At 42.0% G+C, this 22,937-nt stretch overlaps 2 protein-coding genes across 2 annotated transcripts in view; one reads left to right on the forward strand and one right to left on the reverse strand.

Annotated features, from left to right (window-relative positions):
• The window catches only part of CDK6 (cyclin dependent kinase 6), a 1,314,442-nt gene that overhangs the window by 562,031 nt on the left and 729,474 nt on the right, over window positions 1-22,937 (forward strand). The gene's annotated exons all lie outside the window — the stretch shown is intronic.
• The window catches only part of SUSD5 (sushi domain containing 5), a 76,216-nt gene that overhangs the window by 38,505 nt on the left and 14,774 nt on the right, over window positions 1-22,937 (reverse strand). The window contains exon 2 of the mRNA XM_044678195.1: window positions 7,370-7,488. Within this exon, the coding sequence (XP_044534130.1) occupies window positions 7,370-7,488 (119 nt within the window). The remainder of the gene's footprint in view (window positions 1-7,369; window positions 7,489-22,937) is intronic.

The following is a 22,937-nucleotide window of genomic DNA, read 5'->3' on the forward strand; positions in this document are numbered from 1 at the left end:
CCCACCATCCATCCTGAATTACCCCCTTCACCCAGCACCCCCTCCCCGCACCCTCCCGCCTGCCATCTTCTAAAAGAAGACAAGAAAGCACAATGATCAACCCAGACTCCTCTTAGAATTCCAGAACAAGTCAAAATGGCAAGACTACTGCATTTGGAGTCAGAAGTCCGTACAATGAGGGGTGTAGACCAGATGGGCCTCTTCCAGATCTAAGTCTTGGGGTCCCCTCCCTCCTTCCACCCCTCCTCCCTAGGGCCACCCCACTGAGGGCCCCTTTATTCAAAAAGTAAATTTTTAAAAAGCCCCGAGCTCAGCTCCCTGTCCTGGCGAGGAGAGCAGCCATTCTCCTGCCTCCTCTCTCCGGCCCCCATGTCTAATGTGCTTCTCTACAATAAGATTCTGTTTCTCTCTAAGCTGTGAAGTGCTTCCCTCAAGACCCCGGGGAGGCAGCGGGCAGCACCAGGGTTCCCACCATCCCCGTCTCCCAAAGGGGGACGCAGCTTGTCCACAGCCTCAGTGGAGGCTGCCCCGAGCCCCGTCCCCGACCCGGGCCTCCTCCCCGACCCGGGCCTCTCGTACTCATGGTCCAGGATGCCGTGGGCCATGGGCCCCTCGAACTGCTGCATGTTGAGGATGGTCATGAAGTTCTCCTTCCTCTGCTCAGCCTTGTCCATGTGGGCAGGAAGGTGACAGTTGAGGAAACAGACCATGTGGCCAAAGACCGAGAGGCGGATGCTCACCCCCCCCTTGTTGCCCTGAAATAAGAATAAAAAGCTTCATGTTCTTGTCCTGGGACTTCCCATGTGGATACTCCCACAATCCCTCCACGGATGCCAGATGACAGCTCCCTGGCAGCTCAGTCTCAGAGAGTGACCCTGGGCCCCTGCAGGTTAAGTGATTTATCTAAGGTCACACAGCCAGTGCGGGTCAGAGGCAGAACAGTCTCTCTGTGTCGCCACCCTGGTTCTCCAATGCCAAGGCTGGAGCGCCCTGGGCAGGGCACGGCCAGAGATCTCAAACTCCCGGCCCTGCTCCCCGCTGGGGCTGAACCAGATTAAAATACAGATTATTGTTGAGTTGCTTCAGCCAGGTCTGACTCTTGGAGACCCCTTTTGGGATTTTCTTGGCAGAAAGACCAGAATGGTTTCCCATTTCCTTCTTCTGAGGCCAAAAGGGTAACTTGCCCCGGCTACCCGGTTAGCGAGTGTCTGAGGCTGGACCCGAAGTCAGGAAGACTCATCTTCCTGACTTGAGGAAGACCTCCCCCCTCTCGCCCTCACTTTCCCCTCTCTGTCCTTCCTCTTCTTCTTCTTCTTCTTCTTCTTCTTCTTCTTCTTCTTCTTCCTCTCTCTCTTCCTCTCCCTCACTCTCTTTCTGTGTGTCTCTGTGTGTGTCTCTCTTTCCCTCTCTCCTCCCTTTCTTTCATATAGTCATTCATTCAACCATGAGCTCAATTGAGTTAACAGCTGAAATAATCAAAGTTCACCCTAGTTAGTGTGATTAGGCCAAGGGTGCCCCCCCATCATGATTAGTCTGGGGGAAAGCCATATTCCTGCATACCAATAAGCACCAATTCCAAACCTCAGTTCACAGTAAAAGAGAATGAAACCCAAGACAGAATTCCACCTGGTGAGAGTGTTAGGCTAGGGACCTCTGATTATAGAAAAGGTTTCTGGGTTCTGTTTCTTCTTCCCCCTGCCCTACTCTGACGTGTCACTAGATTGTCTCTTGCTTTTCCTCCTAGGGTTTTGGTAAGGTCTTCCTTGCGCAACAACTCCAGGATCTAGGGCACCAACTCAGCACAAGCTGGAGTGCCAACGGGAGGATAGTAACCAGCTGGCAAAGGTTAAGGCCAAGCTGGCCACAAGGCATTTGGGTGAATCCAGGTCAGGTTAGCAGCTAAGATGGGACTAGGAGGGGCCCCACTCATCGGCTCAGACCGCAGGACAGTAAAGCATATGGCAGGTGGGAAGGCGGAGAAGAGAAGTGGTGAGAGGACAGAAGTACAAGCTGGGGCATTTCTTGGTTTGCAAAGCCCTTTGACACACACAGCACCAGCATTATTTCTCCTTTTTTAAATATAGGGAGAGTGAAATTCAGAAAGATGGCCAACAGTCACTCAGCTACTAGTGCAGAAACACTACTGATGTCAGAATCAGCCCTGTCTTCAAATTCTTGTGCTGTGTGATCTGGGCCTCAGTTTCCTCATCTGTAAAATAAAGGGGATGGCTTGATCTCAGAGGTTCCTTTTAGCTCTGGATCTGTGATTCCAGGGGATGGAGCTGAGACTAAGGCACAGGTCAGATACTCTTTCTACTACACCCCACAGCTTCTCATTGAATAGGATCAAACCCTCTTCTCAGCAGAGCAAGCTGGACCTAGGAGAGGGAAAGTGACTTATCTACCTAGGGCAGAGCTGAAGCAAAGGGGGTGCAGGAGGATTCAGAACCAGCATTTATTAAGAGCCTACTATGTGCTAACCCTGAGCTAAGTAAGCCCTTTACAACTATTACCTCACTCATTTTTGCAGAGCCTTTGAGACATCTGGTCCCTGATATTTCTGGCCACATCAGGAGGGAATACAGTAGAGACTTGCCCACAGGATTTGAATTCAAGTTTCTCCTGTCCAGAACTTCTGGACCATCATATTCCAGGTACCATGATATATTGGAGAAAGTTCTCTCTCCATGAAATAATTCTTCAATGGGATAATAAAGAGACAAGTAATATTTTCATGAGATAATCAAGAGACTAATAAATAATGCTTCCACTGGATAATGAAGATACTAGTCTCCTTCTATAAGTTGGGACAGATCCCCAAGTCCCAAGTGCATCATCAACGCTCCAGGACATGGTGTCCTGTTAGATAAGACCTTTCAACAACTAGATGGTCCCAGACTAGACCATGTTCTTTCTCTGGACATTTTTTGACCTGCCATAGATTCTGCTGTATCAAACCTACAAAAATTATGCCCTGGAGAAACTTTTTCATTCATTCACAATTCACTCACTCATTCTTCTCTAGTCCATTGTACAGATGGGGAAACTGAGACCAAAGAGATTAAGTGATTTGCCTAGGGTCATACAGGTAGTGTCTGAGGTCAGATTTGAATTCAGGTCTTCTGGACTCCAGCCTCAACACTCTATTCACTATACCACACGGCATACCCGAATGCCTCAAGGCAAAAGGGCTAAAGTCAACCTAAAGTCATTCCCTTCTCTATAATAAGTCCTATTTAAAACACAAAACAATCAACAGAGAGGCAGCATTGGGCAGGGAAAGAATGGCTAGATTTGGGACTAGCGAGCCTGGTTTCAAATCCTAATATTTACTGCCTGTATCACTTTCTTCACCGGAAAAATGAGGGCATTGGATCAGATGTCCCTTAGGTCCCTTCTAGCTCTGAGTCTCTCCTCCTAAATCACAAAGGCTGCTTCCCCTCCCCTTCCTCTAGTCCCTTAGCTGATGCCATCATCTGTCTGCCTAAGTAATTCTGGACTTCTGAGTCTGTGGATGTGTCTTAATTACACTTCAATCCACTCACTCCTCTCCAGGAGCAGCACTCATGACTGTTCTCCCTGCAGCATAATATTAATTTCATCCACTGTGTTCATTAGTTGGTGAGAAAAGCAGGCAGGAGGATTGATGACATGAATGATGGCGGCTCCCTGAGCAAGTCCTCTGCACGAGGAGCCCCTGTACACAGGAAGCCATTCGTTTGGGGGAAGATCCTTCCAAGATGCCAAAACATTTAGTATTTTGGAGGTGGCCTTCTGGTGTGCCTCTGCTTAATTGAGGTGAACCTGTTTAGACCTGAAAAAGGAGCAAACCCACCACCCATTTACCCAACATCTGTTGAGTGCCCTCACCTGAGAGTTTCTTTCTGTCATTAAAAAAAAAATTACCTCCCCGAATGCTGTTTGTGGAACCTGTAGGATGCATAAACCTTTTTTTTTTTTTTGGCAGTTAATTACATCTCAGTTTCTGTTACAGATTTAATTTACTGTCAGGGTGTGAAGGTACAAGCGTGTCAACAGCTCCCGTGTCATTCAAAGTACTCGGTGGCCAGATGGCTCGAGTGTCATCCATGACAAGGATGCCCGAGGAGGGATGCTGGTGTGAGATGAGAGAGGAGCCGAGTCTGGAGTCTGAGTCTGGATGAGGAGCTCCCTACGTTGGGAAACTCACTGAGTGCCTCTGAACTGGGCTGATGGATGGTTGAATATGACAGCAGTCCTTGTGAGGCTGCAGCTCAATGGACAGAGCCCTCATTAGTCTCCCTTATCTTGGCTGTGTCATGGAAAGAACTTGGCTGGTTCCAGAGTCAAACCCAAAATTTGGGTTGGATTCCTCCCTTTTGCCATGACTTTGTGTGACCAAAGGCAAAGCCCCTCTGAGGATCAGTTTTAATCTGCAAAATGGGGGTGGTAACGAAACCCTCTCATTTTATAACTCATAAGATCACAAATTCCAGATCTGGAATTACCTCCAAGGTCATCTAGCCCTACCTGTAGCTTTATAGGTGGGGAAATTGAAGCTAAGAGAGGCCCAGTGACTGACCTGTGATCACACACGTAGTAAATAACTATGTAGCCAGGATACAAACCCAGACCTTTTGCCTCCAAATAATCTCAAAACTGACATTTATGTGGCATTTTATTTTATTTAACCCTTACCTTCCATCTTAAAATCAATATTGTGTATTAGTTCAAAGGCAGAAAAGTAGTAAGGAATAGGCAATGGGAGTTAAGTGACTTACTCAAGATCATACAACCTTCCATGTCTCGAGTCATATTTGAATCCGGGACCTCTTATCTCTAGGTTTGACTCAATCCACTGAGCCACCTGGCTGCCCCCATTTAGGTAGTATTTTAAAGTTTTCCAGGTGGCTAATCATTATGCTCTTGGTTACCTGGTTTTGGAACACATACACTCTAACTTCAGCGACATGTTCTGTTCTTGCTCAACATGTAAAGTTTGTTAGAAAAATATGGAAAGACTTACATGAATTATGATGAATGAAAGGAGCAGAATCAAGAGAAAGTTATACATAGCAACAGAAATGTTCTTTCATGTTCTACTTAATTTAATTTACTGCAACAGTCTATTTCATCTGAATTTTCATATAAACTTGTTTGCAGGTAAAAGAGGTTTCATATTTTAAAAACTGCTTGGCTTTTTAGTAGATCCATCCATCAGGCAAGGAAAGGGTATAATGATTAACTTTATGTACAATATCTCTTCATACCCTCAAAAATACAAATACACCATCCCTGGAAGGTAGATGATTTATTCCCATTTTACAGATAAGGAAACTGAGGATGTCAGAGGTTAGGTGACTTGCCATTGGTCAAACAACGCATAAGTGCCAGAGATAGGATTTGAAACCAGATGCTCCCAACTTCCAGTCTAGTACTGGTAGCACAATGGAGCTATTGATGAACTTGGAGATAGGAAGATCTGAGTTTGAATTCTGCCTCAGTCTGATGAACTGAGTGACCCTGAACAAATCACTGGATCACTCTGTGCCTGTAAAATGGGAATAACAATTGTACTTAAGTTCTCAAGGTTATTGCAGGGATCAAATGGGATAATATTTATAAAGATTTTTGCAAGTCTTAGAGGGCTCCATAAATGCTACCTATTATTATGTTTTATCCACTACATCACTTTACCAACTTGACAAAGATTTTTTTTTAATTGTCAATCTTGTACTCCTCTAAACATGGTGTTACTTGCACAATTGGTCAAGACAGAAAATGCTCCCAGGACCAGGGAGCAACCATCAATGTCTCTCCGTAGATTCACATCAGACCAGACATGATGATCTCTCTTAAGTCATGGCCACCTCCATAATCTCCATCTATCCCCCTCACTCAGTAACTTCTCTTCCTTTGGGGTCCACTCAATCCATATCTTCTACCCAGCCCAAATCCTGGACTCTGTTATCTACCATGCTCCAGAACACTCCCCTTCCTTCCTCACTAGGTTTAGAATCTGGCTCAAAGCTGTTCTCTTGTCTCCAACTCTTACCCTTATTCTATGGGACTTCAACATTTAGAAACACTCAACTTCCCAGTTCTTCAAACTGCTCATCTCTTTTGACCTACTCTCCATCCTGAGACTACACACAGACATAGTCATACCTTTGATCTTGCCATCAGCCACATTCATGTTCATGAACTCTGGAATTCGTTTATTCAGTCCTTCCCTCCTCCTTACAATGCCTAACCATGTTCTTCATCCTTGATGTGACTTCCAATCCTTCTACTCTGCCATTCTTTCCAATGCACTGGTTATATTCTCCCTGCCCTTCCTTATCTTGACCTCTTGGTGAACCAGTTCATTTCTCCATTATTCTCTTTTTTACTATCACTTACCCTTTTATGCCATTGCCCAACAATTCCCCGAAAAACTCCAGCCTTGGATGACTCCCACCATCTATGAAGCTAGAAAAAATAAATAGTCCTTCTGGGAGAATGTAAGCCCATTGAGGACAAGGGCTCTTTCTCTGTGTTTAGATCCATAGTGCCTAGTATGGTACTTTGCATGTTGAAGGTACTTACTAAATGCCAATTGTATTGGATGGGCCTGGAAGTTCCTTGAGGAACCATAGAAATTAGATCCTTCCCTCCACCTCACATCTATGTCTCTGTATTTCTGACTCCCTTCACACCACCATACTGCAAAAAAATTTTCCTTTATTCTTCCCCTAGGTACAAAACATGCCGAGTTATGACTTCCAGAAATTACTTTTTCTGGTTTTTTTGAGTTATTTAAAAATACATAACATAATATAATATGTAATATAACAATAACATAATACATATGATTTGCAATGAATATGTAACAAATTATAATAAATATGCTTATTCAAGAGAAAAAATTCTCACATTAGCTATGCCCAATAATCTGTTTCATTCTTTCCCCCCCTCTCTCCCACTCATCCACCCTGCCCAAGAAGGCAGGGTTTTTTGTTGTTTTTTTTTGCTAAAAGGTGAACCTTCCCATTTGAGATATGAGACTTAACAAGTCCTGTAAAATTCCCACCTCCACAAAAGTTTTTTTTTTAAATGCACCATTATATGTTTTGTGTAATAATGCATATATAATCCAGATTGAATTGCTTGCTAGCTCTGGGAAGGGGAAGGGAGGGAAATAATTTGAATCATATAACTTCAGAAAATTTATGTGGAAATTTGTTATTACATGCAATTGGTAAAAATTAAATTGAAAAAAATTGTTTAAAACACATAAAATAAAATGCACTATTATCATTAAAGCAATGGGGAATGTGCTTGGTGCCTTCTTTGCTTAGGCTAAGCCCTAGTAGCTGACTTGTATCTTTTCAGCAGCTTCAGCACTAACCTTCATCCTTGACACAAAGGGCATCATATTTGCTGCCAGGAATCAGATCACTTTCAATTTTCACATCCACAGCTTTTATACTCTGCTGCTCCCCACTCATCTTGCCGCACACCGTTGTCCTAAATAAAGGAAGGAAACAAAGGAAAACTTCAAGTGGAACTGAAGAAAAGAAGAGCGATTACTAGTGCTTGTGGGTCACGATGGTCACCAAACACTAAATATCACATGCCAGCTTTCACCTGGGCAGAGATACCTCACCTAAAGAGCTTTGACTAAATGAAGTGGAGTGGAAAAATCCAATTCAGAGGAAAGGAATAAAGACAGGAAAGATAAAGAGGACAATTTCCAAGTGTTTTCTATATTAATTCAAGGTTCAGAAAGTCTTATGTATTGGGTTGTTGTTTTTTATGCTGGCTAAAATATGGAAGTGGAAAATCACTTCTGAATTTGTAAGAGAAAAACTTTGCATGCACTGGAGCTCCTCAAAGCTAATGGGTCTCTTTTGCTTGTTAACTCTAAAAATCTTTCTGCCTTGGTCCAGGCTCTGTTCCAGCACTGCTGAGGTATGTCCTTACTCAACTCCATATCCAGAATTTACTCTTAATAAGCAGTCATAAGTGGAGTGAAAAGGAAGCTGCTGTAGCCTGCAGGAAATCAGTCCCAAAAGTATGAGGGTAAGGAGTAGGGGGGAATTTAGGTGATGCTACAAAAAGAGCTGGGTCCTTCCACCCACAAAATTGGTGGTGTATGTGAAAAGGAGCCCTATAATAAGAAATTTCCATCTCCTAAGAAGTTAAGAATGGAACTCAAGCTCCTCAGAGAGAAACATTGTTCTGGGAAAAGGTACCATGGGCAACCCGAGAGATGATTTGGCAAAGGAAGATACAACTGGCTTCTTCTGGTCTTTTAGTCATTAAAGAAATATTTATTGAGTGCCTACTACATACTATCTTGTGTGTTGTGTGAATAATATGAAAATTAACACATTCTTACTCTTGAGAAGCTTTCCATCCAAGCAAGACTGTACTGCATATACACCTGAAACATGAATCACAGGTCTAAGAATTCAAAAATACTAGCAGTTCAATGGAGTGAGATGTGACTAATGGCTGATGTGATTGGGGAAACTTCCACTGCAGAGATAGAATTTGAGTTGGACTCTAATTCAAGATTAGGTAGGAATTGGATACAAGGTAAGGGAGCACTTCAGAGTGAAGGATCTGCATGAGTAAAGTAAACTTGCACAATGTTTAGAGAATAATAAACCTGCCTGACTAGAACAGAAAATGCCCACAGGGTATAAAAAGGAGGAAAAGTAAGTTGTAGAACTTTGAATGCCAAGCTTAGCATAACAAATCTAGAGTTATGTGGGACCTCAGAACTGTCTGATCCAACCTCCTGGTTTTATTCTTGGGGAAACTGAAGTCCAAGAAGGTTAAGTAACTCCCTCAAGGCCATACAAGTCATGATTATCAGGTGTGGGATTTGAACCCATGTCTTTGGCTCTTGAGCTAGTGCTTTTACCATAGGCTAACCATTGGCACCCTCAGAAGGACGGAGGAGACACCTGGAGAATACCAAGTATCTTGGATAAAAAATCCCCTTGGGTTGGTTTGGTTGGGAGTTAGACACAAAATAATAATATAATGCTATTTTCAAATGATCTCCTGAGGAGAAAAACTATTTCAGTTCAAGGAAACTGAACAAATTTAGTCATACTTTGGGAATGTGCTTCAAAACATTAATTCTTTAGTGTTATAATATTTCAGTATACTTTAAAATGATGGACCAGAACTTGATGTCAAGCAGTTCCTCCCTTGACCCTATCCAAAGGAGCCCAACTACTATAGTAACAACAGTGACTTCTTGACAGACCTTCCTGAGACCTGAGCCCCGGGGAGTTTTCTCTAGCCAACCTTACTTAGTGTGTACAGGTAGATGTTCTCTAGGAAGTAATCAAAGCTGATTCAGCTCCCTGGTTGGGACTCTTTGCCAAAGGCAACATTGTCCAACCAAAAGTAAGCTGGTCAAGCCATAATTCTAACATCCCTATTAACAACAACAACATGGAATAACACCTTTTCATTGCTAATCATCCAGTCTGAACGTGGACCACAATTCCAGGACTCACCCTGATTGCTAAATTTACAATAAAGCCTTGGGAAAACTTCCAGAAGATGGTGCTTGGAACTGGGCGAGTGATTATATGGCGTTTACCTGCTTTTTCTACTAAGATTTCATTTTAGCTTGCATATTTCACATCATATTCAGCACATCAAATTCACAAAGAAAGAAGGAAGACAGACATTTGAAGGAAATCTTTGGTCAGTTATAACCTGGCTCCAATCTCCCTTTCCAGCCATTTTTCACACTTAATTGCCTTCATCCACTCTTTATTTCAGACAATCTGGATAACTAGCTGTTCCTCAAACTCAACACACCATCTCACATTTGCTCTGCCCATCCTCTAACCTTGGAGCACAGTAGCCCCTCATTTTTACCATTTAGAATTTTTTCCCTCAATAATAATAGTAGCTCACATTTATGTAAGCACTTTACATCTTTTATTTCATGTTTTCACAACCATACTGTGAGGAGATCCTAATATTATCCCTCTTTTACAGATGAAGAAATTGAGAGATTAAGAGACTTGCCCAGAATCATATAGTGCTCCTCATTAGGTATTCACCAGAGTTGCCTAGAAGAGGGCTGGCCCATGAGGTTCCAAAATTGTATTTAATGACTCAAGATGCTGAATGTTTTTGTCTTTGATCACAGAGACCACTGACCAATTTATTTGTTATTGCTAGCTCGATCAATAAATTGATTTTCTAACCAGGAACCCAGTCTCTCAGAATTTTTTATTGTCACACATGAACCACCTGTCTGCTAACTTTATCATGAAAGGCAATGTTTGATAAGAAAAAATAAGAAGTAAAAATAACATACATTCAATGCATCCATCTCATGGTAGATTAAAACACGTCAACTTTGCCAAGATAATTTTCATCAGGCTTTTCCAGCCTTACCGAAATCTGAATCAAGATGTAAATTATGCAAACAAAGATAATGAACAGAAATGGCTGTTTCAAGAAGAACTGGATTGTGGGCAGCATTGGATTATTTCCACCAACTCCTCTGAGGTCATATTGCCAGGCTGTTCACTTTTTTAGCTGGAAAAACAATTTTGTAGTGCATCGTAGTTATCCTCGCTACTGGGGTGACTAAAGCTGTTGGATCACTTGGGCCTGGGAGCTCAGAGATACAATGGGCTAAAATGATCAAGTGCCTTTTCTAAGACCAAACCAATATGGTTATTCCATAAAAGCGTGTGTAAGCTGTGTAAGGAGGGGCCAATGAGACCAGCTCAGAAATGGAGCACGTTAAAGCTTCCATGTTGATCAGATTGGAACAGGTCTATGAGTGGCGGTTGTGCTTCTAGCCTAAGCAAGATGGTAAGATCTAGTCTCAAAAAGGAAGAAAGAAAGGAAGGAAGGAAGGGAGAGAGGGAGGGAGGAAGGGAAGGAGGGAGGGAAAGGAGGGAGGGAGGAAGGAAGGAAGGGAGGAAGGAAGGAAGGAAGGAAGGAAGGAAGGAAGGGAAAAAAGAAGAAAGGAAGGAAAAGAACTAAAGGGAAATTGAAGTGATACAATACTACTGCACTGTTAAGAAATGATAGGTTAATTTTGGAAAAATGGGAAGACCTACATGAAATTATAAAGAGTGGAATGAGCAGAACAGTGAAAACATTATATACAACAATAGAAATATTGTTTGAAGAATGACTTGTGTGTGTGTCTACCTCTAGAGAAAGAAATAATGAATAGAAATAAGTAAGACATAGCTCTCTATATACATATATCTTTTTGTCAAACAATGCCTTTTCTAATAGGGAGGGGAGGGAGAGAGGAAGTTAACTGGGTATTTTAATGTAATGAATGAATACATTTAAATTTAAATATTTTAAAAAGATATCATAAAGTGATCTAATATCTGAGGCTGAGCTAACTTCTGATGTAAAATATCAGGACACATAAAAAATCCACATGAAAGGAAGAAAGAACACAACCCATAGATTTACTCCCTACAGATCTCTGGGGAAATTCAAGCTGTTCCTCTTGGGGATAGTTATAGGTTATGGTCCGATTAACATTTTATTAAATTGATAGCTTAGATATGTAGAGGACTAGGACTTGTCTCCTCCTAGAAGAGAATTTCCCTGAAGGCAGGGACTGCTTCACTCACATCTTTTTTTTTTTTTTTTTTTTTAAAGTACACTTTGGTGTACTTTTTTTTTTTTAATTTTTTTTTTTATTTTAAACCCTTAACTTCTGTGTATTGACTTATAGGTGGAAGAGTGGTAAGGGTAGGCAATGGGGGTCAAGTGACTTGCCCAGGGTCACACAGCTGGGACGTGTCTGAGGCCGGATTTGAACCTAGGACTTCCCATCTCTAGGCCTGGCTCTCAATCCACTGAGCTACCCAGCTGCCCCCCCACTCACATCTTTTTAAACCCAGTACTTAGCACAGTGCCTGGCATACAACTGGCACTTGCTTAATGGCTAGATGAATTCAAGGTTATTTCCTTTCTGCATTATAAGTTCCTCGAGGGCCCCTCAAGAGGTAGAGGTTTATTTCCCTTTGGTTAGCCTTTCCCAACTACCCACAGTTCTTAGTACAGTGCTTTTCCACTGAAGGAGCTTCATAACTATTATGAAAGTGGAAGAACTTATGGAGTGAAAGACCAAATTAATAAAGATCATCGAACTCTTGTAAGTTCGACAGAAATTGTTCCCATATAATGGAAGTTGAAGATGAGGTTCAGAAAAGTCAAATAAATGATCAAGATTGTACCTTGGGTAGCAAACTGTAGGATTTATAGCTTGGAGATTACTGAGGTGACCTCTCTACAGTTTCAGGAGATGTGAAAGCCTTCTGGGTTGCTTGTACGTTATGATTCTAACTTAGTTTTTGTACCTGAGTGTGATGAGTCCAGTACAAATTACATGTTTTCTCTCAAGAAGTCTTTAGAGACACCTAATGGAGACTTGGGGTCCTTCACAATCAAGTGGCTTATTTGCCTGGCCCATGGTCTTATTTCTATCAGGTCTCTTTTAAGAGCCAGCTTCATAAATCCAGGGTTATTTGAACAACTATCAGACTATCAGAGGATATATTCTACTGGAGGTACCATAAGTTAAGGCTAAAAACCAGTAGGTTAAGGAATAGCTATTTGTAAATTCATTAGGGGGTTGTTTGTGGCTCGTGTCAAACATAACACACATAATGTGTTAGCTCAAGTGGTCAGCTGTGTGAAAAGTGTGTGGTTTACTATTGGGAAAAGGTAGATTCCTGCTAACACAAGCAAGACAGGAATTTTTACTCAGTTGTGAAATTCAACCTCGGCAGGCACTTCTTACCAAGGCAGTAATAGCTATAATCAATTATAGTGCCCTCAGTGCAAATAGATTATTAAAGTTGACAACAAACTTGTAAAAGGGCCTCAATTAATTAACTTGCTAATGGTTTTTTCCTGTTTAGATACATTAGCCTGAGTTCCTTCTATATTCATTTAAACAGTAACTGTCTCCCCTCTTGTTCTTTCAGACCAAGGAGGGAGAGGAGAGGGGCCATGATGAATGGAGGAGACTGGGAAAGGAGCTTGGTGCCTGTTAGAGCTGGGAGGTGATTTCCTGGCTGAGGTCTGCCTGGAATTTAAGTTTATTTTCTTTGGTAAAGTGCCCAAGAAGGCATTTGCCTAAAGGGTACTATAAAAGACACTAAATAAATAAAATAAATAATATGTTGATTTTCCCCCATTTACTTATTTTAATATAATGAGAGAGACATGCATACATATTACCTCACGGGCTATGAATTTATATATGTGAATAGACATATATGTACAAGTACATATACATATATTATATATTTGGAAACTTAGGGGCCACCATTTTATTTCAAGTTGGTAAATTGATCCATAAGCAGAATTTAACGAGTATCTATTATTATCTAAGCTACTCACAAGGCAAAGAAAATAGTCTAGATGAAATAATGAGGCATTCTGAGGGAAAGAAAGAAGGCAGCATGGCCCAGGCAAGTCAAATTATCCCCATTTTGACCACCATCTCTCATTAGATCCCACTGAGAACAGCCCAGGACCCTGACCCCAAGAACCTTTGGAGAAGCAATGCTTGCAGCCCAATGACCTCTGCTGTCCTCCTGGGAAGTCGCCCCCAAAGAGGTGCAGCCTGGTTCACAGCTCCTGAAGACCCAGGAAAGAAAGATCTTGCCATTAAAAGGGCTTCAGCATCAGAAACTACTATGATTTTATCAGTGGAAATGATATTGAAGAGAAGGCATTACCATTCACATTGCATAAGCATCCATAAGCTAAAGAGCATGGGACCTCTCCATCTGCCTTGCAGCTTAAAGCTTCCATAGGCAACATCTCCCACATTAGAATGTGAGCTCCTGGAGGGCAGGCAGAGTCTCACTTCTTTGGTTCTATTCCCAATGCTTTGACAGAGTCAGTGTGTAATAAAATGCTTCCTTTATTCAGATTCATTCATCTCAAAGTTTGTGAGTCCTATGTCAAGTTGGGCAAAAATCAGTCAATTCCTCTGAAAGGCAATTAAATTCTGATTTGCTCATGACATCTCCTCTTGCCGTGTTTGGTGATGGTTTTGATACAAAAACAATAACGAATGAAAACATACCTATCCTCAAAGCTTAGATTCCAGGGGAGTGAGGTTGGGATGGACAATGGGAAGAGGGTACAGCCTGTGCACCCTCTAACTAAATACAAAATATAGCCAAAGGTACACCAAGTATTCTTAAGAGGGGAAAATGCACTAATAACTGGGGAGATTAGGAAAGGCTTTGTATGAGAGGAGGCACCTGAGGGGGAAGATGAGGAGGGAATATATCTCAAACATGAGGGAATACCTAAAGGCATGAAGGCAAAAGGCAGTGTGATCTGGATGAAACAGGCATTTTTTATCTTGTTTAGTCAATTTACATCTGTATCTTATATTCTGAAATATAAGGTGACACAATCCTCGCGTGTGATGTCAAACATGCTACCCCTGACAACACTCTCAAATTCAGCCCCAACCAGATTCAACTGAGAACTACTTGACAAAATAAATAAAAATATAGTAAACCATCGATAACATTCCATCTTTAAATGAAGTCATTATGCAGCAGCAGGGATCCTTATGTATGGATTAGTAATCTGGTTTCTATTTGGGTTTCCATCTGAATCCTTATTGCCAAAGATCATCATTTTATTTTCACTGATGGATGATCTTGATCATCTGAGCCACCATGATCTTTCCTTGTGAGTTACTCTCTACAGAAATCCAGGATTTGATTTGATTTCCCTAATGTGGAAACTCCTTAAATGGAAACAGATAAAACCCTTCTGTGCCTCAGTAGATCATTTCTATGAGTATGAAGGTCAAAAACATTAATTTCCTGGTGGTCAAGTTCTCAGAGAGACATCTTTCCAAACTCAGCCAGGCTGGGCCTCAAATGATAAGATAGGCACAACCTCCTGAAAAATTCTCTCTTTGGTATTTAAAAAAAATTCTTCCTCCTTTTCTTACTCTCCTCCCCATCCCCATCTTCTTTTCAATAGAGAAAACATCTTTGTACGGGTGTGTGTATTTTAACTTAAATTTTGTCCCCAGTGCATGCTCATGATAAAATATAAGCCACCTTCAATTCATGCTGATCTTTTGCCTTCTTCTTTGGTTTCAGTCCAATTTACATTCTAAAACAAAGCTACTGATAGCCGAAGATGGCTGGCTATTCTAGCTTTCCCGGATCTTAGGATGAGAAATTCCTTCAATGAGCAACTTTATTTTTACAGCTTAGCTGTACAAAAGCCACACATTCTTGTTTTTCTTCAAATAAGCAACTTCCTCATTTACTCTCGATAACTATTTCTCGATCATCTCTTGTCTTTGTACATCTCTGCCTTCTAAACATATCCAGTGCCACTCACTCATCTGGCCCACTAGCGTTTTGTCCCTTAGTAAACTTCTGGCCCATTACAGCATTCATAGTCCCTAACCTGCATTTTCAGCTACCAAAAATAAGACAGTTCTTAGCTACAGTCAGTCAGTCGGTCAACACACACTCATTAAGCTATATGCTGGATGCTGTGCTTCATACTAAGATTCAAAGAAAGGCAAAAGATAGTCTCTATTCTGAAGGTACTTATATTCCAATGGGAGAGAGACTACAAGAAAAATTACTATGTACAAGCTTGCTATATGCAGGACAAATGGGAGATAACTGATGGAGGGAAGGCACTAGTATTAAGGGGGATTAGGAAAGGCTTCCTGTAAAAGGTGGGATTTTCGAGAGAAAAAAAAACAGGTGTAAACTATAGTCTAGGGTTCCCTTCAAGACTCAGGAGTCATGGACTGTTATTGGGGAGTAACTGAGTTTCAGTTTATTATGCCCCTACTCAAGGTTTTCTTTCAAAAAGTCTCCAAACATAGCCTAGGTATGACTTACATCTGTGTTTCCTCGATCATGAATAGCAGGTCCCTCGCTCCCTTAAACGCAATCATAAATGCATATTGGGTAGGACAATACTTCACATCATCAAAACTGCAAAAGGCTCACAGGAGCTCTTAACAGATCTAAGAAAACTACAAGGGATTCAACGTCTTCACAGGAGCTCGTAAACAGATGTAGAGAACACATCAAGTACTCATCATAATTCCATCATTCCAATGAGTCCCATTTGATTCCCAGACCTCCTCTGGCTGGCCTGGATTGCTTTGGAAAATTCACTTAGGCTTGCTAAATAAGCCTTCCTCTTCCAGTTGACCTACACCTGTGTGAATACCTACTTGTAAGAACAGTATGAATTTTTGTGGGTGCACCACACTGCCCTTCAGTTACAAAGGCCATATGGGTGATTCTCATCTTTCTCGGAGAAGCATGAATGTTCAAGAACTCTCTTCCCCTTTCTAGAAATCAGGTCCCTAAATTTGGGGTTACTCTAACCTCTAAGGTTCTCAATGACCCCCAAATCTGCCTTCACTGGTTACAAGAGTTCATTACAAGATCATGCTGCTCAGGTAGGAGAAATCCTCCTTCTGTACATAGGAGATGGGAATTCAAAGACACTGTCCATGTTCTTCCCTCTCAGACCCCAGGGATAAGCATTTGTTTGTCTCTACCATGAGCTTCTGTGGTAACTCTCCTAATTCCATGGCTGCTGCCATTGTTCAGGCTCAAAAACTCCACTTAGACATGTGGACAAAGTCATGGCTACATCTGCCAAATACGTCCGTGGGGACTCGGGTTTCTGCCCCAAGCTGGCCATTCCTATAGCAAGAGACTACATGAAAAGGGTTCCTTCCCCTCAGAACTGGCTCACCTCCCTTGCTCTATTCTGTAATCTGAACAAGGGAAAGGTGAAAACAAGTCCCCAAAGACCTTTCATAGACGCATTTCCTCCTACCTAAATCTCTATCAGCCAGTCATTTTAGGGGCTGTTCCAGTCCCTGGAAAACAATTAGTATAATCAGGAGCTTTTCTCTTCACCAAGGGCCAGTGGGTGTGTCCATATTCTGAAGTACCCAGGCATAACACTAATGCAGGTTAGAAAGTGTGACCCAACCCTCATTACACAAACAAAAAGGGCCTGGATCTAATGGCAATCCATAAACTATTGGGGTCAATTCATCACAGAGATATTGACTTGTCTCTGGCTATTTAAGGAGAAAGGAAAAGTTGGGATGGGGCCAACACATTTCCCATATGTTCTGTTATCATAATTCTGTTTTCTATTATCAGTTAATTGTCTTATTACTTGCCAACTTTTCAAGAGGCAGAAAAAAAAACTTATCAAAGCCAGAGTTTACTTATTACCTCCTTTCCCTTAATTTTCCACCTTAACTCCATTTATTAAGATATCATGGAGTTATTATACTCTAGCACAGGGGTTGGCAACCTTTTTGGCCGTGAGAGACATAAATGCCACATTTTTTAAAATGTAATTTCATGAGAGCCGTGTATGCTCCCAGTGCGCCCTCCTGTAACAGCACCTGAAAAAAAAATGGACTTTATGGCTCCTGCAGAAAGAGCCATATCTGGCCCTCAAAAGAGCCAGACCCCTGCTGTAGCAGAATACATGCTGGAGGGGATGCAAAAAGAGACCAATTTCCTTATTCATTGTTCCCTCCTCTCCCCCTGCCCCCCACTGCCCACTGGCCCATCCATCCTTTCCAAATAGTTCACTCATTCAATGAAATAGGAAGTGATGACATCATCACTTTCTGGAGCTGAGCTTACAGAGGAAGACAGGTTTCTCTGTTCAATGAATGCTGTCTCCTTCTCAAACTTCCCCTCTCCATCCTGCCACCTCCTGCCCCACCTCCCAACCAACTGCTATGAGGCTGACCTGATTGCAAAAAATGCCTGGAGTGCTATTATTTCCATAAAGTAAGGTGGGATACAATCATAAGATTGAAGGAGTTAGGACTAGAAGGGACCTTAGAGATCAATCACAGATCATTATTATGGAAAACACAGAGGGAGAGATGAGCAGGACACTCTCAGCAGAGCATCAGGATGATTGTGCCATGCATACTGAGTCACAGAGGCATGGATTTAGGGCTGGGAGAGAGCTTTGAGCTCATGCAGTCCAATTCCCTCATTTTACAAAAATACCTCTCACGAGCCAGGTCTTGTTGCCTCCCTTACTTAGTGTAATATCAAGGGACCCTAGGACAGCAATGAAGTCCACTATTCTCTTCCTCTGCCAGGAGGCACTTCTCCTACTCCTCTCCTCCACTCCTAACTTGGTCTCTGAGGGCATGAACCAGGTCATGTTCTTGGGAATTCTCTACAACCTCTTTCATATAGACAGAGAGACAGACAGAGAGACAGATAGATGGACAGACTGACAGACAGATATATTATCTATACATATAATATATATAAAGGTAAAGATAATAGAAAGATAGGTAGATAGATAGAGGTACGTAGTTAATATTTCTTCAGTTGAAGTGACTAGTAAGTTGCTCCAAGGAATAAAGAAGGATCTGAATTTACTGATGCTCCCTCAAAATGCAAATTAGACAACTGGTCCACAGACTCACTCATCAAGCTGAAACCCCTCTGCTTGCCTGATAAATCCGCCCATGAGCTGCTGGTCTCTGATTACAGCATGTGAACACTTCCTTTCTATAATAGCCTGGGCTCCATGCTCATCTGGACTTAGTTACTCAGCCATGTGAATGGGCCTCTATATTATCGGGTGCCAAGACGATGCTCTATGTATATAACGAGATGTGAGTTGAGTATTTATGGTGTTCTACAAAACAGTCTTTATTGAAAACAGTTTTGGGTTTGTGAATGCTTAGATCGTTTGGCTTAGGGAGACTTTACTTTTGACTGACAGGTTCTTGGCGTCCTGATAGCCCATCCTCAAGAAGGCATCCGTTCTGAGTTGCCCATCAAAGTTTGCGCTGTGTGTAAGGAACACACATGCCCTTATGACAGGAAAAGCCCAGGGTTCTAAAAGTAAGCAGCCAAAGAGGCATTTATAAAGGAACACCAGAGGGGCAAAAGAATTCATTTCTAGTAGCATCCTTCACCCTGGCAGGCAAACAGTTTTACATCACAGAGTGAAAAGGGGATCCCTCTTAAAAGGAGACTCGGGGGGAGGTGTAATTCTCCCACTAGATGGTAAGCTTCTTTAAGGAAGGCATTGAATTTTAATAATATTTTGTTTCTCTGAAGGCTCTGAGGGGGCACTACTGTGCAAGTTAGAGAGTACTCTTTTAATAAATGGGGTTATTTGGTATAGTGGAAAGAGCCCCTAATTTGGAGTCCAATCTTGGCTCTCCTACTGTTGAACCTTAGCAGACAAATCATTCCTCCTTTCTGGTTTCTAAATGCCCTTCTTAGTCTTTGTAAGTCAATGGAGAAAACAAGCATTTATTAAGGACCTTCTCTGTGCCAAGAATTGGGGACCAAGTCAAAAAATTAGCTAAGAAAAAATGTCAATCCCTGCTCTCAAGGAGCTCACAGTCTAAAGGGGGAGACCACATGCAAACAACAAGATCTATACAGGATCAATTGGAAATAATCTCAAAGGGAAGACACTAGTATTATTGGGGAACAGAAGAAGTTTCTTGTAGAAGGTGGAGCTTTAACTGGAACTTAAAGGAAGCAAAGAACCAGATGAGAAGAAAGGAATTTCCAGGCATGGAGGATGATCAGTGAAGATGGACAGAGTCTAGCGATAGAGGATCAGATTCTAGAGTCATGAGCAGCAAGGATCATTGGATCACAGAGTATATGGAAGAGTATGATATAAAAAGACTGGAAAGGTGGGAAGGAGCCAGACTGTAAAGGGATTTAAACAATAAACTAAGGCACTTTGATTTTGATTCAGGAATGAATAGCCACCCACTGGAGTTTATTGAGTTGGAGGTGATATGATCAGATCAAAGTTTTAGGGAGATCGTTTTGGTAGCTGAATGGAGGATGGACTACAGTGGGGGAAAACTTGCAGCGAGGAGACTATCCAGAAGGTTATTGAGATAGTATATAGGTACAGGGGCCCACACTAGAGTGGTGGCAGGGTCAGAGAAGAGAAGGAGGCATTTATGCAAAAGATGGTGGGAAGGTCAAATCAACAGGAGTTGCTAAGAGATAAGAGAATCTAGAGCAAGAGAGAAACTGAGGATGACTGTGGAAAGTGGACACCTTTGGCTCAACCGATCTCTTCAGCCTCAGGACTTATTATTCCCCTTTCCACACTCTACAATGATTCAGCCAAACCGACCTTTGCTTTGTTCCTCGCCACTCCATAACTCATCTGTGTCTCTGTGTCTTTGTATTACCTGCTCCCCATTCTTGAGAGGCAATGGCTCTTCACTACCCTTTCATGGATTCCCTCTCTTCCTTCAAACCATTGCCCAAGCACTCATTAACTTCTACATAAAGCCTTTCCTAATACCCTCAACTCCTAATGCCCTTTCTTCCTAACTACCTTGTATTAATTTTGTATTTATTCTGCTTTCTCTGCTTGAGGAAACTCTGAACAGATCTACATTAGGGTAACTTTCTTCATTGGGAATTCAATAGATCAAAGAAAAGACAGATTTGGTCTGAAATAAACACACACATATTCTAGGCATTATGGGAAGCACTGTGAATACAAAGACAAAAATGAAAGAAATTCTTGCCCTCAAGGGGCTTACATTCTATAGGAGAGAGAGAACATGAGCCACAAATCCAAAATAATTGGCAATCAGAACAATGGATCAGCTTGTCGAAATAGAAGTCACTACTTGCATTATGAAGGGAGTTGGTCAAATTCACAAGTGGATGGATGAACAAACAGATGTATTGTAAATTCAGGCTATCTCATAGTCTCCCGATCCCCTAGGAACATCCCCCAGAGAGGGCAACTATGCACAGGACTGCTCTACTAATCCACAGGCATATTTACATTTGTCTGCCACCTCTCTGTGGCTCAAGATTGTGAATCCTGTGCAAAGCAAACACAAAAATAGTCTTGTTTCACTCCCTGTCTCAGGAACAAACCAAACAACTGTGGGATGGGGCCAGGGGCTCTGGAGAAAAGTTTTTTATGGCCACTCAATTCATAGAAAACAGCCCAACAGTTAACAGAACTCCAGTGTTTGGGTTTCTATTCCCTGACCATTTAACCATCCATTCGTCATTTGCTGGACAATCTAACGAGTGCTGGCTGCTGGCTGTTTTTTTCTCAAGTACATTAGAAGGGTTCTCCCCACAACCTCGTTTTTCCCCTTTTCTCTCTTGGTCTATCTATGTCTGTTTCCATTTTCTCAAACTCCTCTTCTCTGTCTCCTCCCCTGTCTATCTCTACTTCCCTCTTCCTTAAACCATTCTTTCTGTTTTCTCTCCTCCTCTTGTCTTTCTCTGTCTTTCTTCTTCTGCCTCTCCATATCTTTCTGTCATGATCTCTATCCTGACTCATCCCCTTCTCCTCCCCTCACCCCCTTTCTCTCTTAAACTCTTTGTACGTGTATCTGTGTCTCTGCTGGTCCTCCACCTTGTCACAGTTACAATAAAAGTAACACTCACATCCCACAGAGAGCAGTATGATTCATACATGCCCCATGGGGTGCTGAATAATTCGCCAATTCAGCAAACAGATGCCCGGGAAGTGTCTGATGGTATTTTCTAAAGTCTCAAGTCGCTCTGATGCCTGGCCTTGGAGACTGTCTGGGTGAAGAATTCCTGTCCTTCTGTCAATCCCTCTTTGACCATGGTACATAAATAGAGAATAATTGGCCCAGGTCCGGTCCCTCCATGTTCCAGAGGAGGCTGGAGGAGAACACGAGAAGGGGGAGAATAAGGGCTGAGGTCAGCCTGCTGGCTCAGAAAAGATCCTACAGTCTATGCACCTCATCTAACCTCTTTATTTTAGAGATGAGGAAACCAAGGCCCACGCAGGATAAGACTTGCCCAATGTTGCAGCCCTGGTAATTCGCAGAACAAAGCTTCAAGGCAGATCTTTTGATTTCAGATGTAGTTCATACTCCACTATTCCATCCTGTTCTCAAATGCTCATATTCTTAGAACTTCTTCATAAAAAAAACCTACCACTTATTTAGTGTCTAATAGTATAATAATAATAGCTAGCATTTATATGGCACTTTAATGGCTGCAAATCCCTGTTTTTGTTGTCTGTTTTATCATTACAACAGTCATGATAGGGAAGTACTCTTAATAGCTCCACATTACAGATGAGGAAACTGAGGCTGAGAGAGACTTGCCTGGGGTCACCGAGCTAATAATTGTCTGGGGTGGGATTTGAACTCAGGTCTTCCTCATAGATGCTTCTAGTGGAGAGAAAGTAAGCAAGTTTCAGAGTAAGGAATAGCTAGTTTCAAATTCTACCACCCTGTGATTCTCAATGTCCCAGTCCTTGAGATTGGAACTTGCTCAGCCAGTGTTAGTCTGCACTGGTTGAAGGAGTTTCCTCACTGGGAGTTCCAAACACTAAAGAAATCATAAATTGTGGTTCACCCAAAATTGCTTACAGTACCATGTTAGGTGTTTGAAGATTATATAAAAAATGAACAGGACATAGCATCTACCCTCCAGAACTTGCTAGAGGAGGTAAGACATAGACACAAAAATCTCTGACACAAGCTAGGGAGTAGGAAGTGTTTAAAGAGAGTTCATAGTGTTCAGGAAGTCCTGAGAAACAAAGTAAGAAGTGATTGCTTCTACCTAGAGGGAAGAGGAAATGCTTTATGAAAGGGGTGACATTTGTGAAATTAAGACAATGCGTAGGGTGGCTGTTTGTCTGGCAAAATACCCTCCTTTCCCCCAAAACACTGCTCTGTCTGCAGATTGGCCTTTTACAACAACTCCCCATCAAGATTGCCCTCGATTCCCATTTTAACCAGCTGTCAGCATGGAAAGGCATTAAATGAGAACAGGGAGAATTATAAGGAATAGGGAAGAGAAGGGAAGGCAGTTATCACATAGTAAGATTTTCTTCTGTCAAGTAGAAGGAGCCGTGGCTTTGTA

This window comes from Gracilinanus agilis, chromosome 5 (genome assembly GCF_016433145.1).
Source record: "Gracilinanus agilis isolate LMUSP501 chromosome 5, AgileGrace, whole genome shotgun sequence".
NCBI classification, from domain to species: Eukaryota; Metazoa; Chordata; class Mammalia; order Didelphimorphia; family Didelphidae; genus Gracilinanus; species Gracilinanus agilis.